Source organism: Neopsephotus bourkii, unplaced genomic scaffold, assembly GCF_033783945.1.
Source record: "Neopsephotus bourkii isolate Nb327-2 ecotype Australia unplaced genomic scaffold, CSIRO-AGI_Nbou_v1 NB_1600, whole genome shotgun sequence".
Taxonomy (NCBI): Eukaryota; Metazoa; Chordata; class Aves; order Psittaciformes; family Psittacidae; genus Neopsephotus; species Neopsephotus bourkii.
This window is the reverse complement of record NW_026902076.1, coordinates 5,804,097-5,822,151: the sequence shown is the minus strand read 5'-3', so window position 1 is coordinate 5,822,151 and position 18,055 is coordinate 5,804,097. Positions and strand designations below refer to the sequence as shown.

The 18,055-nt window shown below is 44.4% G+C and overlaps 1 protein-coding gene across 2 annotated transcripts in view; it reads left to right on the top strand.

The window, feature by feature from the left end:
• Positions 1-4,143: 4,143 nt before the first annotated feature.
• Positions 4,144-18,055, top strand: part of FKBP1B (FKBP prolyl isomerase 1B) — a 46,446-nt gene continuing 32,534 nt past the window's right edge. The window contains exons 1-2 of one of the 2 annotated variants that reach the window (XM_061372354.1): positions 4,161-4,341; positions 6,975-7,022. In XM_061372354.1, coding sequence (XP_061228338.1) covers positions 4,305-4,341; positions 6,975-7,022 — 85 coding nt within the window. In that variant the 5' untranslated portion in view covers positions 4,161-4,304. Of the gene's footprint in view, positions 4,342-6,974; positions 7,023-18,055 lie in introns of both variants that reach the window. The other variant, XM_061372355.1, reaches the window with a different exon arrangement.

The following is an 18,055-nucleotide window of genomic DNA, read 5'->3' as shown; positions in this document are numbered from 1 at the left end:
TGTGGAGACCTCATAGCAGCCTTCCAGTATCTGAAGGGGGCATATAGGGATGCTGGGGAGGCACTCTTCATTAGGGACTGTAGTGACAGGACAAGGTGTAACAGGTTCAAACTTAAGCAGGGTGAGTTCAGGTTAGATATAGGGAAGAAATCATTCCCTGTAAGGCTGGTGAGGCACTGGAATAGGTTGCCCAAGGAGGTTGTGAATGCTCCATCCCTGGCAGTGTTCAAGGCCAGGTTGGACGAAGCCTTGGGTGACATGGTTTAGTGTGAGGTGCCCCTGCCCATGGCAGAGGGGCTGTAACTAGATGATCTTAAGGTCCTTTCCAACCCTAACTATTCTATGATTCTATGATTTGCAGTGACACAACCTGCTGAGCTGTGCGGGCTGGTGTTTATTTTGGTCGTTTTTTTCCTGGTGTGATGCTGGTTTTGCATGTCCTGTACGCTTGCGGATTAAAGTTACTGGATGGTGTATGCTGATTCAGTGGGTGGAAAGGTCAGTATTTGTCAAACATTTTTAGTTTGCTTTAGTTATTTGTTCATAGAAAAGTGCTGGGGTTTCAGAGTAATGCCGAGTCTTTCTCCATGGATGCTGGTGAGGGAAATGTGTATTGTCTGGGGTTTCTTGTGGCCTCCATGTATTTATGTGTTTGCAGAATTTGTGCTTTCCATTTACGGACAGTTTAGTGCTTTGGCTTTCCAGGGCTGTTCCTTGTGTGCGTATGGAATCTATTACACATGATTTGTAGATCCTCTGTAGATTTTAGAAACAGTAAAGATGGGATTTCACAGTATAGGAAATATGAATTAAACTGGAACACCCTAAAAATATGAAAACTCTTTGTCTTCCTAAAAGTGGAAATGCATAAATAGTTTGCAAACAGTGCAGGCGGCAGGGGTTTTAACTAAAGAAAATAAGATACTCAGCTGCTAAACTTTCAGGTTTTGGGTTTCTGCAAAACCTCATGAATATGATCAGCCTGTCCACTGAGGAATCTTAAATGTTTGAATCATGTGGTTCCATCATAACATTCAGGAAGGAGGGTTCAGAGAAGCCTCTGCTTTTCCGGGATGCTATTTTTGTTGCCAGGATAGAAAGATGTACTGTAGGAAGGTCTTGTGGTAAACCACTGTTCAGGAAGGTGACCTCTACAGAGCCATGAAAGCTGAGACTAATGGACTTTACCCTTGATCCAGATACATTCAATCCCACAGCGGGGAAGGTGGATGTTATACAATAGCTTTCAAAGAGCATTCTTTAAAACACTCATCTCCTGGTCTGCTTTGATAATTTGGTTTTAGTAATTTGCTTGGTTGTGGATTTCTGTTTACTTTGTCCCTCCTCCAATACTTCGCCAATTCTAAACCACTTTCCCTTTTATTTCAGAGGCTTTCTTGAAGATATGGAACATTCCTGGTCTCAGTGTTCTCTTCCAAGATATTCATATGCTGTGCACGTGTTAACAACCGTGTCCTTGAGGACCTCAATGCTTCCAGTGAATACTATGAGGTGAAAAATAACATTATTTGTTGTTCAATATTTGGGGTGACAAAGACTTTTAAAAATATTCACCCAACAATTTGGAGATACCCTCTACAGATCCTTAGTTCTGTCTTGGAATTTGGTCTCGCCTTTCTTTCCATGCGCTTGGGAATATGAGTGTGGGGAGTCTAATTAGCTCATGCCCAAAAGAAGCTCTGTGTCTTCATTTAGAGACCCAGCACAGAGCAAGAGGCCATGGATGGGATGATTAGAAGCACAGTGGATTTAGACCTAGGTCACTGCTTGCTCCCTTCTAATCCCATCTTATGGCTTGTGCATTTTGTTGTTTTGTTATGGTTGTATGTCTGCCTGAGGATGCTGGAATCCGTGTTTATAGCCCATTATTTGTGATGACTGTGGTCATGACAATATGGATCCATCACATGTGGATCTGTGGTCCCTTCTGAACTATATTATGTGACTGAGTCCAACATCCTCATGTCACACAACATGACTTAGGAACAGCTATTCTTCCACCATCATAGAGAGAGATATGTAGCCCTGACCAAAGGAATCATGTAGTTATAGAGGCTCAATGGAACCCAGCAAATTATAAATTGCTTTTATTCATTAGTTATGCCTTCTGATGTTCTGATTGTCTGAGAGGACACAGTCATCTACCTGGAGCCTGGATGAAAACAACTCTTTCCTATAAAGTCAGGGGCCCTACTAGGACACCGTGTACCTAGCATTTCACTTGATAGCTCCCCTTACATGCTCAGCAATTGCTGTGGTGTCCTTGCCACCCTGTAATGACTCTGAGCCACATCTGGAATTAGCAATGCTCATGTGTCCTTAATGCTTCTGTGCCACTTACCTCCTTCCTGGCATTTTCCTGTTCCTCAAATGCATTTTTAGTATCTTTGTACTGATGAGAAATCAAATGACGTTCTGAGAGTGGCACTGAAAAAAATCCCTTTTCAGAATTTACATTTCTACAGACCAGTCCTGATGAACTGAAGCAAGTGCCTGCTTGGGGAGACCTTAGTGCAGCCTTCCAGTACCTTAGGGGGCCTACATGAAATCTGGAAAGGGACTTTTTATAAGAGCAAGTAATGACAAAACAAGGGAGGATGGCTTTAAACTGAAAGAAGGAGATTTACATTAGATATAGGGAAGAAATCCTTCCCTGTGAGGGTGGTGAGGCACTGGCACAGGTTGCCCAGAGAAGCTGTGGCTGCCCCATCCCTGGCAGTGTTCAAGACCAGGTTAGACAGAGCCTTGGGTGGCAGGGTCTAGTGTGAGGTGACCCTACCCATGGCAGGACATTGGAACTGGATGACTTTAAGGTCCTTTCCAGCTCAAACTATTCTATGATTCTATGATCCTATGATCTTGATGGTCCTTTCCAACCCAAACCATTCTGTGATTCTGTATATGCTACACATCAATGCAGAATTAACTGGGATGAAGGCAGGCTAAAAGAGATCTCCATCCAGTCCTCATTACCACTTCTGAACTCATGCTTTTCCCCACTTGGCCAATTTTGGGGACCTTCAGCCAGCCAGCCCCAGTAATTCTGGAGTGTCCAACTCACAATGAAACATACAATAAAGCATGGCAGTGAACAGATAGTCCAACCAAAACAGCATGGAAAGCAGAGAGATGGTGAGTATAATACAGAGTGCAGCTGCAAGGGGCACATCATCGCAATTACAAAACACCACAGGAATTCCCCTGCTCAGTTATCCTGACAAATTCCCCATGTAGATGAAGATCGTTTTTCCTAAGTGGAATCCAGTTTGTAACAGATAGAAATCCTGAAAAAGCAGAGTCAGAAAAGTGTAAGTTGGAATTAGATGGATACAGACAGCTCTTTCAGGTGGAAAACTGATGATGTCGAGGTTCCATTTTTACTTTTCAACCCAGAACACACAGAATTGTAAACAGATTCCTTTAGAGTCAGTGGGGACCGTGGAATTCATATGCACAGTTAGTTTAGGAGGACATAGTATTTTTCATCTATTTCAGGTACACTCATCAGAAGCAGTTCTATCTCTTGCACAGGCTTTTGAATGTGTCATCTGACATCACGGGGGCACCTGAGCAACGTGTACACTGGTTTTCTCATTTAGAACATGGATGAGGACAGTTAATTACAGATTCTGTTGTGCATTTGGAACTCAGGGTACCTCTGGGCATCCTACTGGAGGCCTGCCGCTGCGGGGGGGCTGAAGCATGGCCGATGGGTACCGCAGCCCCTGCTGCCGCTCACCCGCAGGGACCGAGTACCGCCGCTTCACCGCGCACACGCAAGATGCAAGCACGGGCGCTCTGCTCGCAGCTGCTCTTAACAAGGAAGGTGTTGACCCTCTCCCGCTCTGGTCGCTGCCCGGCTTTGGGACCGCTGCCCGGCTCCCCTTCTGCCCAACTCGGGCTCACGCTCGAAGCCCTCCGGCCGAGCAGTCTCCGGGCGGGGGTAAACGGTGGCAGGACCGGGGGCAGCGCTCCGCCGAGCACCACACACGGCCACCTCCGGGGAGGCAGCGCTAAGCCGGGCCCTGCCGGCTGGAAGACAACCGCACCCCAGGGCTGTGGCAGTGGGTGCCCCCAGCCGTGGCGGCCCCAAGGGGGACGGGCGGCCCCCTTCTTCCCTCCCCTCCGCCGCCTCCCCGCCCCTGCCCCGCATTGGCTGCGGGCGGCTGACGGGCAGCCTGGGAGGCCCCTGCCAACCGGTGCGGCGGGGCATGCCTGCACTGGGGGTCCGGGTGCGCCGAGCTGAGGGGTATTGAACCGAGCAGCGCCGCGCCAGTGCCGCTATGGGGGTAGAGATCGAGACCATCTCTCCGGGAGACGGTACGGTATGGGACGGTACGGGACCGCGGTGGACGGGGGGGGGAGGGGGGGGTCGAAGCCCTGCGACACGGGGCCGGGGTTGCCCGGGTCCGACCGGCGACCCGACCTGGCGGGTGTCACACCGGGCTCCGAGACCGCGGGCAGCCGCCGGCCCCGCCGCCGGGCACAGGCGGGAGCGCGGGGTCTCCGTGCTGGGCGGCGGCAGGGTGCAGGAGAGAGGGCACGGACAGCCCCGCACCACCCCTTCCCTGTTCCCTTCGGGCACGGAACGCCGGTGCGGGGGAGCGGGGAGAGGCGGCCCCGCGGTCCCGGCGGTAGCGGCAGGAGGAGCCGGTGGGTCTCCGGGCGGCAGCGGCGGCTGCGGCAGCAGGGGCGGCGGGGGCTGGTCTAAGGCATCCGCCGGCAGCTGCACGGAGCACGGCGGTCGGGGGCAGCGCGCCTGGCCGCAAACTTTCCGCGGCTCCTCAGCCAGCCTCGCCGCGGGGCACCGGCCGGTCGTGGCCGCATCCCTCCCGGCGCGGCAGCGGGGGGCGGCTGCTTCCCCCGGCTCAGTGTGGTGCCGCTGAGGGCTGAGGTGCAGGCGGGTGGTCATAGCCTCTGCCCGGCGCAGGCTCTCCTTTCCAGAGCCGGTTCGTGATGCTCTGCTTTCCCGTGGTGTTACAACCCCATTTCATAAGGTTGCGGTGGTTGTAATTTTTTTAGAGGATGTAATTTCTAACATACAGCCGTATCTATCTATATAAAAGGCCAGATTCATCCTTGGGTGGTACACAGCCGTAAATAGTTTGTTCAAGCTGATCTCGGCTTAAGTTTCTTGGGCTGGTATCCTTTCTTTGTGTGTGCTTTGAAATTAGCTTCTCCCTCTGTGCTGTTTAGCTCTGGGGATCAAATTCTTGTCTTGGTTGCATAAATATAAAAGCAGAATGCTTGTGTGAGTATAAGTGACATTGCAGGGTTGAGAGTAGAAAGAAGGGTGCAACTTAACCTTCTAACAGTACTTCCTAGCTATTAAGTATATCAAGGCTGGCTTTGTAAGCAATATGCTGTTCCAGATAAGGTTATATGGGTTAGTTTTCTTGATTGCAAGTCTTAATCAGAATCAGCTGACTTTAAACACTGTCTTAAAACAACAGCTAGTCAGTGGTCTTGAGAATCTCTGCTTTTAATTCATCTTTGATGCAGCCTCATTTATTATGCAGCCTCATTGACTTAGTGTTACACTCACACAGCAGAACATGTGTCAGGATGGTCTGATAATCCTTTTTTTTTTAATCTCTGTACGATAGTGCATCATTTGAATAATACCTGTTTTACCCAGGGTAGGATTCATCTCGTGTAACTTTCCTCAGGCTGGGTGATAGTCTAAAGCAGTCTTGTGGGTTTTTCTGTAGTCATCTCCAGAGAATAAGTCGTCTTGCCTCTCTCTGGATTGGCTGGGTTTCTTTCCAGGCACTGCTAATTCTGCACTGTTAACAGGGAAGGCCCAGGAGACTGACATATGATAGTTGTCTGTGTTTTAGATGGTTAAAGTTAAATGAGAGAAATTCCACTTGCCAGTACAGTGGTGCCCTGACTGGGTACTTACTATACTGTTTTGTGCCATTGTAGCTAGAGATATTCCAGCCAGCCAGCTTGATGAACAAGGCTGTTCAAATGCTACTCAGAAGCACCATATTCTCAGTTTCATATTATAAGTTCATTGTGTTTAGCCTGTCCTTCTGCCATTTACTGCTCATGGTGGGTTTGGCATCTAAGCCCCACGTATGTAGTTTATGCGTCACTTGGTTATACCCTGTGATACACCCTGTAACGTGTAACTTGGTATTGTGTTAACTCAAACTATAGAGGCCAGAAAGCCAGCTGAGATAGGAGGCTCACTTTATACCTGAATCCCCAGTTTCGAGCTTTCTGATACAGATGTTCATTAATAACCAGTCTGATTTAAACTTGAAGTTCTTCTCAGCCTGGGCCCTCCGCTGGCCAACCTTACCTGAGAAATCAAGGTTAGCTTCTTTAATACACTGGTGACACCTAACTGAGTCTGGAAATTCTTCCTCTAGCTTTTAGTGCCTTTGGCAGTACCTAGAACAGGTAAAGTGGAAACGGTAATATCATTTTCCAGTGGCAATAAAATAGTTGAAGCCTTCTTTTCCTTTCGGTATGAAAATTTTAGGAGGAGCTACCAGGCCTTTAGAAGAGCTCAGTGTATCACTGCTTTATTGTTGCCTGATGCTGCAAAATTAAACTGCCTTTGTATGGGAATTTTTTTTTTAACCCCCTTCTTGGCTTATTAAAGTAGCCCTTGTTAGAGCTGTCTTGAGTGAAGGGCATTAGAAACGTGAATACAAATGCAAATTTTCACAATGTCAAACTAAATGTTTATTTGAAAAATTACAGCAAAAACATTCTGAGAATTTTAAGGTTATAATCTGTGAAGTTTTCACAGTCCTTCTGCACCTGCAGAATGTAAATGTGTGTATAAGGCATGGGAAAAATGTGTTGCATATTAGTGATTTGGCAACACATAGTCTGTACAAATCTCAGCATAGCACTTTCCTCTGGCAAGATAAACCTGCCTAAACACACAGGTTAATCAGAGAAAATAAAAGACTAACCTTTTATGCTTTTAACAGGACGGACCTTTCCAAAGAAGGGTCAGACGTGTGTCGTGCACTACACAGGTAAGGCATGTTCTAACTATTCTCTCGATACTAACTGCCGTGCTTTCAAGAGTGATTTCCCATTTCAGATGTTCGTTGCATCTTTTGCTTTGTTCTGTCCCTCAGTCCATTTGGTTATGTTCTGGTGGGTTTCCTGAATATATTTCACTTGTAGCTGAGCAGTTCAGGCTACAATGTCTACATCTGCATGCTAGCAGGTTTGCCAGGTGTGGTGTTCAGTGGTGAGAGGCTAACAGATGAAGCTGTGGACCTGATTCTTTAAGCCATTGTGCTAGCTAATGAAATGGAGCATGAAGCAGTGAAAATGCTGGGTCCATATTTTTCCAGCCTTTGATCTTGATACAGACAATTAATGATTATATATGTCTTAAAAGCATGTGTCTATATATTGGCAGTATAATTCATTCCAGATTGCAAAGATCAATACAAGGTCTATTTAGCACCTGCTTTACAGACTTGTATGAATCTTAAGTGATGAGTTGGTTAATGGAGCTGTTTGTGCTGCACCTTTGCACAGAGAGAAGATGTCCTTTAAATCAGTTTATAATGTCATGTGCTGTACATAGTTATGTAAATTGTCAAAAGAATGCAAAGGGCTCTGCAGTCCTAATTCCCAGCTGGGAAGTTCGCATCAAGAGTTGCCGTTTTATGTGGTTTTTTTTCCTTAAGAAGGCAAAATGTAGGTGATGGGGGAGATTGACAGCTACTGTTCCTGGCCTAGATCTGTGAGATAAAGTTTCCTTATAGCATTCAGTATAGTAAGAAAGTACTCACTGGTAACTGTTGCTTGCTTTTAGTTTTGTGCTTATTTCTGTGACTTACAGCTGGAACAAGGTGGGAACACTTTCCCGTAAATGTAACTAATGAAATAAACCTATTTGTATTTTCAAGCAGCTTTTTGATATTGTTTCAATTATACCAGTCTTCGGGGAGTTAGTGCACTGGCTTGGGATGTCTGTGTTTAAGTTCTAGTACATTTGTATATTCTGAGGATGTCTGTGTTTAAGTTCTAGTACATTTGTATATTCTGAGGATGTCTGTGTTTAAGTTCTAGTACATTTGTATATTCGGAGTATTTTGTTCTGATGAGGATTTGTAGTTTGAATTACAAATAGTTAAATACATGTGTCACCCATGCCAGTCTCAGCTCTCACAGACGTCCCTCTGTAACTTAGCTCTGGAAATAGATGTTTTGAAGCTATTTTTGTGAAGATGTTGAAAGATATGTTTCAGATCCTGTCCAAACCTCAGAAATTTTATGAAACAAAATTGTCACCTCCCACCCCCGGTTAGTTTGAGATAAATTTATGTGACAGAACTGAAATGAGAAAAAAAAACTACCACCAAATGAGGCCAATGGCTCCCACAAAGCACAGTTTTGCTGGATAACTTCCTAGATAGTGTGAATGGTAAATGTGGAAAGATAACAAGATGCTGCATACTCTTACTGATGTTAGATACCATCTTAGATGAGGCTATCATAAGCTGGCTTTGACATAAAAGACTATGAAAACTCATTAAATCAAACTCCAGCGTAAACTGTGCTTCCTCCATATATCTTGCCATTGGTGCTATGCAACCTCCCTAACTCTCAGATTACAGATATCAGAAAAAACTCATCCTTTCAATTCCAGTGCTGTGGCAATACTGAATCAGTCTTTGATGGTAATATTTTTAAAGGGGGCCCATGGATAGTGGATAAAGTGTTTTCTTCCAGTGTTCTGTGAAGCATGTGAGAAGGCTGGCATATGAATGTCAAGGTTAATTTAAAACTATTCTATCTGAATACAACATAACTTCTTTTCATACTGATGCAATTCCAGAAATGTCTGGGATTCATCTTGAAATGATCTCTGTCTTATTTATATAATCTTTTTAGGCTTCCCTGCACTTAATGCTTGTCGTTACCACACTCTCGTGAGTCCCACTTTAGGAGGTGGGTAGCTAAGTTAGAAATGTCTGCAGAGATATCCAGAACATCTGTCTTTTCACCTAAAATTAAGACTCCTAAGTGCAAGGAAATGATCCATGAATCCTGCTTTCCACAGCTGCTTAGTACCGAGAGTGTGTAAAGCTCACAAGTTGTTCAGCCCTTGTGCCTCTGGAGCTAGGCAGATACCTGTAGGGAGGTGTGGTGGTCTGGGAAATGGGGGAACCACGCCCTGACTGAACTGCACCAATATCTAGAGATCATTTGGATTCCCAGAAAAGCCTAACCTCAGTGGAGTGCTCTGAGCACAGCTCTGAATCCAGCATCAAGCACAGCAGAGAGCCACTTTCAGCCAAAAACACTGTCTGTGGGGAAGCCACTTCATGCATAATAACCAAACAGTTGTTTCGGACATGGCAAACCTACGCTCAGTTACCTTTTCCAACAGAAGTGAGTCAGAGCTCTGTTCCACAGAATCACAGTACAGTTTGGGTTGGAAGGGATCTTCCAGTTCCAGCACCCCTGCCATGTTTCCCACATCCTTAATCGCAACCATTATGTTCCTGAGGAGGAGAAATCTGAATTTTCCTGCTCCCTCCAGTTTAGCCCGGGACATCCAGCAGTGCAGAATGGAAGAGTCATGAGCAAGAAAAGGAGCAGGCAAGAGGGTAATTGATTCAAGCACTCATGCAGGAGTATTGCAGGTGTGTTCCAGTCCTTGTCTTAGGGATTAATTTTGTACTTTTTTTAATCCAATGATTTTTCCATACAGTGGTGCCTAGTCTTGACAGCTTGTTAGGTCATGTAACCTCCTGCAGTGGCCCTACCTCTCTCTTACTAGCGCGCACACTGTGTGGCGATGCAGCTCCTTAGCGTAAACATGGTTAGCTCCATGAGTCCCTGAAGGGCTAGGATTTTGTGCATACATAGAAAAGACTTTGCCTGTATGCTAATTATTCATGTCTTGAGAGGAGACTAGAAAGGGCTTGCTTCTGCCAGAGCAAATTAGGAATTTTTAAGAAGACTCAAATGAGGAGTGGGCTGTGGGCTCTGTTTTATCTTACTTCCCCATCTTGCCTTCCCTCTCCGGGAATGTCATAGATGCGCATTCGCCATGTGATGGGGAGTGACGGCAGAGAGCATGGACAGGAGGGGACTGCTCGTAATACAGGCGTAAAAGGCCTGTGGCTTCCTTCTGAAGTGTCTTTGGGGGAAAAAGGCGTTCAGGAGCAAGCTGTCTGGATGTGTTGTCCTGGCAGTCCATGCAGAAAAAGTCCAGAGAGTGCCAAAGGGTGGTTCCCTAGGTATTTGGCAAAACTTCAGAGTCCTGTCTGCTCATCCTCCAGGATCTTATGATTCGTGCATTGCCAGGGTAGGGATTCAGCAGGGTAGTTTCTAGTCTGATGTCCCTACATATTCCGAAGAAGTGGGAAGTGAGAACTGGAATCTCCTCAAGATGAAGGAGGATTGTGACTGAGTTTTACACTTCTGCTGTCAGCACTCCAGCTATTAGGCTGTTACATGTGGCAACATCGCCTCTTTCTCTCCTTGTTTAACTAGATGTATAACCTCAGGAGCAGACTTTGTGTTTGATTCTGGAATGCATTTTATGCCTCAATGGACAGACCTAAGTTCCCATGGCCGTAAGAGTTAAGGTGCAACCTCAACAGGGAACGGTTTAGAAGGAACCTCTTAGTTTAGGTAAATCTTGTTCCCTGCCTTAAGAAGTAGTTCTTGGCTGCTTTACAATTAGAGCAGGATTTTTGGATTACCCTTCAGAAGTACCCGATGCCCTTTCTGGCTGCATAACATGCCTTAGTGCCTAACTTTGGTACTGTAAATCACCTGCTGATTTTTCAGCTTTGCCTTCCCTGAGTTAAGTACACAAATAGCTGCTCCAGATTATTGCGGAAGATTAGATAGGAAGACCGTGATGGAACATGAAAACAAGTTCTGATCTTAGTATGCGATGGAAGAATGTGGACAGATTCCCATATATTTTATCTTTGTTAAGAAACGTAACAAATACAGTAATTTCTTCTTATCACCCAGCATCAGTGTTGTGTCTCAAAAGTTACCTGGCACAATATTTACATAATAGGATTAATGGACAAGGTAGTGCATTGGCACCAAAATGTATTTCCAGCAGCAGTGGTTCGTGTCCTGTTTTTCTCAGGGATTTCATTGAGCAAGCTTCTGAAAGCCTTTGGCAATCTGCTTACTCCTTCTGTTTTTCATCTGGAAAATGATAGTTGTACTTTCTGTCTCATGTAGATAGATTGCAAGCAATTTGAGATACAAACTGCCTCCTTCTTCATGCCTAATGTAATGGTGTCCTAATCTTGATTGGGTCTTCAGGTTACACTGCAGTACTGATAGTAATAATAGTAAACAAGTTACAGTGTCATTAGTCCTGGAGTGTATCAATGGAATTGAGGCATTTTCTGCAGCTTCATTTCCTGTGATTTACATTTGTTGACTCTGGCAATGGGAATTAGCAGTGCAGAGTTTTCAAAGATTTACGAAGGTGATACAAAACATGACTTTCAGTTAGAAATGTGCCTAAATGAAACCTTTGCTGAGATTGGGAATACTCTGTCTAGAGACTGGGGGGTAAAACCTGCACTCGGGAAACTGGATCTCATTCCTAACCCTCCTGTCGGGTGGTGGTGTGCCCTCAAACAAGCTTTGTGTGCACTGGTCCCGAATCTGCACTTAATATTGGGAGGGCAGGGTTTTTCCAAGTTATTCAGATCTGACTTTCTTTCCTGTTGTCCCATGTGGCTTGTGGCACAGCTGAATTCTTAACCTCTTAATCTTTCTCCTTGGCCACCTGTAAATCTATGATATCAATACAATACCCTTTTTATGAAACTGGTGATCAGTATTTGTGGTGTGCTGGAATAGACTTGTTATAGTGAGATGATAAAGGCACATTAGATCATTAATGGCTTAGTACACTGGACTTCTATCAGAGAAGATTTTCTATAGACTTAAGCTAAAGCAATGGCTACAAAATCACACCATATACATTTAGAATAAAACAGAAATAGACTATTTAGGTTGGAAGGGACCTACAACAATCATCTAGTCCAACTGCTTGACCACTTCAGGACTTGCCAGAAGTGACCTGGTCTAATGGAGGGCAGAACTAGATGACCGTTAAGATCCCTTCCAACGCAAACCATTCTATGATTCTTTGTTGTTAAAGGCATTGTCCAAATGCCTCTCAAAGACAGACAGGCATGGGGGAGTGACCACGTCTCCAGGAACCCACTTCCAGTGCTGGACCACACTCTTAGTAAAAAAATGCTTCCTTGTGTTCAGTCTAAACCTCCCCTGGTGCAGTTTTGAACCATTTCCACATGTCCTGTCACTGGATCCCAGGAAGAAGAGAATCAGCACCTCCCTCTCTACTTCAGCATTTCAATACTGAGAAGTTCATTTATTTATGCTTTTTTAAAATGCTTAAAGTGCAAATCCCTATTGAAATAAATGAATACTACTCCATTTATTTCAGCTGAGTTGTAAAATTAATTCCATTTTAGGAAGCAGGCTTTCATTTAAGACAGAGCAAATGATTAATTGTTCTTTATCTAGTGATGTGAGGACAAACACATAATCTTATTTTCCCATATGTTACCAAAATTTCTTTATTTTTTCTTTAGCTTTGGCAGTGATGTAGCATTGAGAGTTACACTTCACTCTGTGAAGTTGAAAGCCTTTTTTAATTCTTTTTAATAACACAAGCGTACTGCATAGGTGCAGTAATTTATAGAATATCCTTGGTCTATCATGTTGTTGTTTTTTTTAAGCATTTTCTATTGAATACAATACAAATATAATGCAATTCCCTTGAAATAACTCATGCTAAAAAGAGAACAGATCTGCCTATTTTTCTTGGATCAAAATCAAACCAGTCTTAAGCATACGTAGTAATAGCCAGAGATTTCTCTATACTGATGTACTCTCAAAAAGACTGATGTAAATTCAGAGTAACTTGTGCAGAGTCTATGAGCTTGTCTATGAGCTTCAGCATCTGTATGACTGGGTGTACATTAGCTTCATGTGAAAGCAGTTTGTACCTGGTGAGTACAGGACAATGTTACTTCTTTGGTCCTCAGAAACATCTCTACCACTTCAGTGGGAGCTGTGTATGTTTACCTGAGGGGAAAATTGAGGTAAGGAAGGAATTTAATCAAAAACCCTTGTTTCCAGGAAGCTGTCTAGCTGGGTTTGGAAGAGGATGGTGAACACTGCAATCAAGAGTTATCATTAATAAGAACTGTATTGTAACAGGTGTTACAATTGAGCCTTAATTGTAACCAGCTAAATCTTGCTTACCTAGACAGATCTTTATTGTTTTATCAAGCATGTTCCCGAGGTATATTATACCAGGAGAGTGTGATGTCTGTCCAGCTTTTGGGGCCTGCCAATTTTCTGTATTTTATTTACTTAATTTCTTCAAAATGCCCTGGTTTGGAAGGATGAAAGCCTTTTACTTCTGCAGAGATCTTGGTGGCAGCTAAGCACTTGTGAGCATCCTTTTCCTTTGGTGAAGTATAACTGTAAAAAGTCGTTTTAGTCCCTAGTAAAGGCTGTGGTCTTTTAGTGCCCCTCAGAAATGATTTGCAAGTCTCAAAACTCTCTTGGTAAAAGGAGTAAAATTCTCATCTTTGCTTATGTAATGTAGATTGGTTACCTCTGGAAATGTTTTAGCAGTGACTTCAGCCCAATAGTGATTGGAGTCCAGAAGCAAAAGTTTGAGGAGAAGAAATTTCTCCTACGTATTTTCCTGCCAGCTTAGTGATCAATTCAAGTATATTACTTGATTATTCATTTTTTACATTTGACAGAAAAGGGGGCTGTGCCTCTCAAAACGGTGATGAAATTAATGTTTGCAAGTACTGTGAGAGTTGCTGTAAGAAAAGGCTATTCACATGGAAAAAATGATTTGATGAATATAAAAAGGTTCAGAAATTTGTGAGAAAAAATGTAGCAGCTACAGCAGCTGAATTGGTGAGTTTAAACTGAACATACCAGATTGTTGCCTGGTGGAAGAAGATCAGTGTAATAAACTGTGGCCTCAAGTTTCCCAGTTGCTCCCCTTTTGTGCTGAACGCTGCATTACATGTACTGTGCCCATCAGTTTCACTGAGATGACTTGTGGTTTTAAGTGGTTTTTAATGTGGGTGATCGAAACCTTCAAAAAGGAGCTTGGAATTGTCCAACAACATCCTTATTGGCAACCTCAGCTGAGAAGTGATGGCTTGACTAGGAACTTGAAGCCTCTCTGCGTAAAGGTAGTCTCCACTGGGACAGCTGCTAATACGCTTTGTGCAAAGAAAGGGAAGAATTCAGGATTGTGTGTGAATGCTGTCTTATATTCATGTAAGAAAAAGACAGGATGAGTTTTTTGGAGAGTAAAGAAGATAATAAAAAGATTTCTTCGAGATAAGATACACGGACACTTTCTCCCCTGCAGAAAACACACTGAATGATTTGGTGACTGCTGGCTTTGATTCTGGAGCACCTACTAGCCTCTACAGGAGGAGGAATTGTAGCATCATGATCCCTTCCTTTCCTATTGTGCATAGAAATGAAGCTGATAGCAAATAATTTAACCTCCTACTCCTACCTCACAAAAGCTTTGAAGAAGTGGATTTCAAGATGTTAAAGAAGGGTTCACAAAACAGATTATGGAAAGTAGCAGGGCACTTGCAGCCTCTGTTCATCAAGTTTTTAAAAGCTCAGACCTACTCCAAACCAGTGCCATCTTCTAGAAAATTAGACCACTGCTCTCAGACACAATATTTTTGCTGGGCCCTCTTTGCACATATTTTTAATGATCCCAGCATGGCACTCTGCCTCCTTACAGCTCGTGTATATTTAAGGACTAGGACCTGAAAGGTTTGTATCAATTTGTGATCATTAGGATTCCAGGTCCTCACAAGAATGACATCATTTTCTAATAATTTATGCCCCCCAAAATCAAAGAAATAACTGTGCAACAAATAGCGTTTGTTAGTGTAAAATGTACAAATGCTTATTACCTCAGGTGAATGAGAAACTGTCAGCTGGCACCACTCATAGTCTCGTCTGCCTTTACTGACAAAATAGAACTGACAGCATAGTATTTACTTAATTAAGAAGCCTACATTGAGAGCTTAGTTACCTTAAGCTACCTAAATAGTTAGCCTTTGGATATGCCTCTCTATCGATTAGATAAAAAGCTTAATGCAGTTCCTAAGTCGGGCAATGCAGGTAGGCAGGGCTTGTGGAAGAGGTACTGTTCTCTTAATTACACAATATGTGGTGTCATTGCTCTGCAGTGGAAATGTGGCAGCCACGTTTCAGGTGTATTACCCAAGCAACTGCTGTGTGGGCAGAGATCTCTGCAGGCTTATGATCCTCAGAGCAAAACGGGTTGGTCTGAGTGCCACAGTGGTGTGTGTGGGACATCCCTGGGGAGGACCATTCCAAGATGCTCATACAGTGCCCATCTTTTGGTGCTGGTAGGTGCCAGAATGGGTATGCTCAGAGGAAACACGTACTCCTGCTGGAAGCAGTGATTCAGTGTTGGCATGAGTTCTGCTGAGTCTTGCTGAACCTGTGCCAGGGGGCTTTATATTGAAAGTGACATTTTTCAATTGAGATACATTATTTAGCTTTAGTTGCTCAAGGGCATTGTGAATCTATTTTTTCCCCCAAGACTGCTGGCTGCAGAAGTTTGTACGCCTTTGCACATAACTCAGTGCAAGGGATCTTAAATGTTGTAGCCATGGTGTCATGAGGCAGAGCCAATGCATCTTTGTAGCTGGGGCAGCAGCCATTCCAGGCAGTCAGGCAGTATAGTCCTTTATCTCTGATCTGTAGTCTATGGGGCGGAGTCTAGTTGGAGGCCTGTATCTAGTGGAGTGCCTCAAGGGTCGGTACTGGGACCAGTATTATTTAATATATTCATCAACGATTTAGATGAGGGAATTGAGTGTACTATCAGCAAGTTTGCTGATGACACTAAGCTGGGAGGGGTGGCCGACACGCCAGAAGGCTGTGCTGCCATCCAGAGGGACCTGGACAGGCTGGAGAGCTGGGCGGGGAATAACTTGATGAAATATAACAAGGGAAAGTGTAGAGTCCTGCATCTGGGCAGGAACAACCCCAGGTTCCAGTATAGGCTGGGGAACGACCTGTTAGAGAGCAGTGTAGGGGAGAGGGACCTGGGGGTCCTGGTGGACGACAGGGTGACTATGAGCCGACACTGTGCCCTTGTGGCCAAGAAGGCCAATGGCATCCTGGGTTGTATTAGAAGGGGGGTGGTTAGTAGGTCGAGAGAGGTCCTCCTTCCCCTCTACTCTGCCCTGGTGAGACCTCATCTGGAATATTGTGTCCAGTTCTGGGCCCCTCAGTTTAAAAAGGACAGGGACCTGCTGGAGAGAGTCCAGCGCAGGGCAACTAAGATGATCAAGGGAGTGGAGCATCTCCCGTATGAGGAAAGACTGAGGGAGCTGGGTCTCTATAGTTTGGAGAAGAGGAGATTGAGGGGTGACCTTATTAGTGTATATAAATATATAAAGGGGGAGTGTCACGAGGATGGAGCCAGGCTCTTCTCAGTGGCAAACAATGAAAGGACAAGGGGTAATGGGTACAAATTGGAGCACAAGAGGTTCCACTTAAACCTGAGAAGAAACTTCTTCTCAGTGAGGGTGACGGAACACTGGAACAGGCTGCCCAGGGAGGTTGTGGAATCTCCTTCTTTGGAGACATTCAAGACCCGCCTGGACACGTTCCTGTGTAACCTTATCTAGGTGTTCCTGCTCTGGCAGGGGGATTGGACTAGATGATCTTTTGAGGTCCCTTCCAATCTCTAACCTACTGTGATACTGTGATACTGTGATCCAGCATCCTGGAACTTCTGTAAGTCGGTGTTACAGCAGTGGTTGTGAGGCACACTTGATTTCTAACTGTCTCTCTGTCTCTGCTTATGGTATCCCAAGTCTGGTTTCCCCTTCCAAAACTTTCCCATTTACTCCTGCATAGTTACTGGTTCTTAGTTTTCTCTTGCTGCTCTAAATCACCTCCCTTTGCACGTTGATGGAGCTGCCTTGATTTAGCAGCTTAGTTGTCATCTTTCATTCTGTTCTCAGTGAGAAACTGAAGACTTTTGGTTTGGTAAGCATGCTTTCCTCCTGGGCAGAGGAAAAGACTTAACAATTTGTTCATTTTCCTATCTATGATTGCTACAAACAATACACTTCCTCATGCATTGGTTCTGTCTAGTTTTAAATGACCAAAGTGATAATGATAAAACCCATTGAAGTTGCTGCTGTTGGCAACATTAAAAGTAGCATCTTTCTGTTGAAATTCTTTACCCTGCATTAAGAAAAAAGCAAACACCCCCCCCCCCCAACAAAAAAAATAGCAACAAAACAAGCAGGTGTTTGGAAATTACACTTTAATACTATGTAGGGATTATAGTCATGGGAATTTATGCTTTCATTCTTCTCTGTGAGCAAATTTCTGTTTCTGTTATAATCAGGGATTTCCAGGAAAGGAAGAGGGCCTCATAGTTTGAAAGGTGAAATCTAGCCATATCTAGGGCACATAAAAGATAATAGAAGACGAGTCACACAGTGGAAAAGTTCCTAAGGCATCAGCATGAACTGTTGCCATTTCCAGACTGGAATGTACAATTTTCAGCCTCAAGAATTGAAGCCAGTTTTTGTTATTGTGAAAGCTGTATTTCTGGTGGAAAAGTCACACAAATTTTGTTTTGAAGGTTGAGGATCTGACACTGGAATTCATAGGCTAGCTGCCAACTCTATTGTAGAATCATAGAATGGGTTGGGTTGGGTTGGGAGGGAGCTTCAAGATCACCCAGTTCCAACCCCCTGCTGTGGGCAGGGACACCTTCTGCTAGACCAGGGTGCTCAAAGCCCTGTCCAACCTGGCCTTGAACACTGCCAGGGATGGGGCAGCCACAGCTTCTCTGAGGCAACCTGTGCCAGCGCCTTACCACCCTCACAGGGGAGAACTTCTTCCTAATATCTAATCTAAATCTCTCCTCTGTCACTTTAAAGCCATTACCCCTTGTTTTGTCACT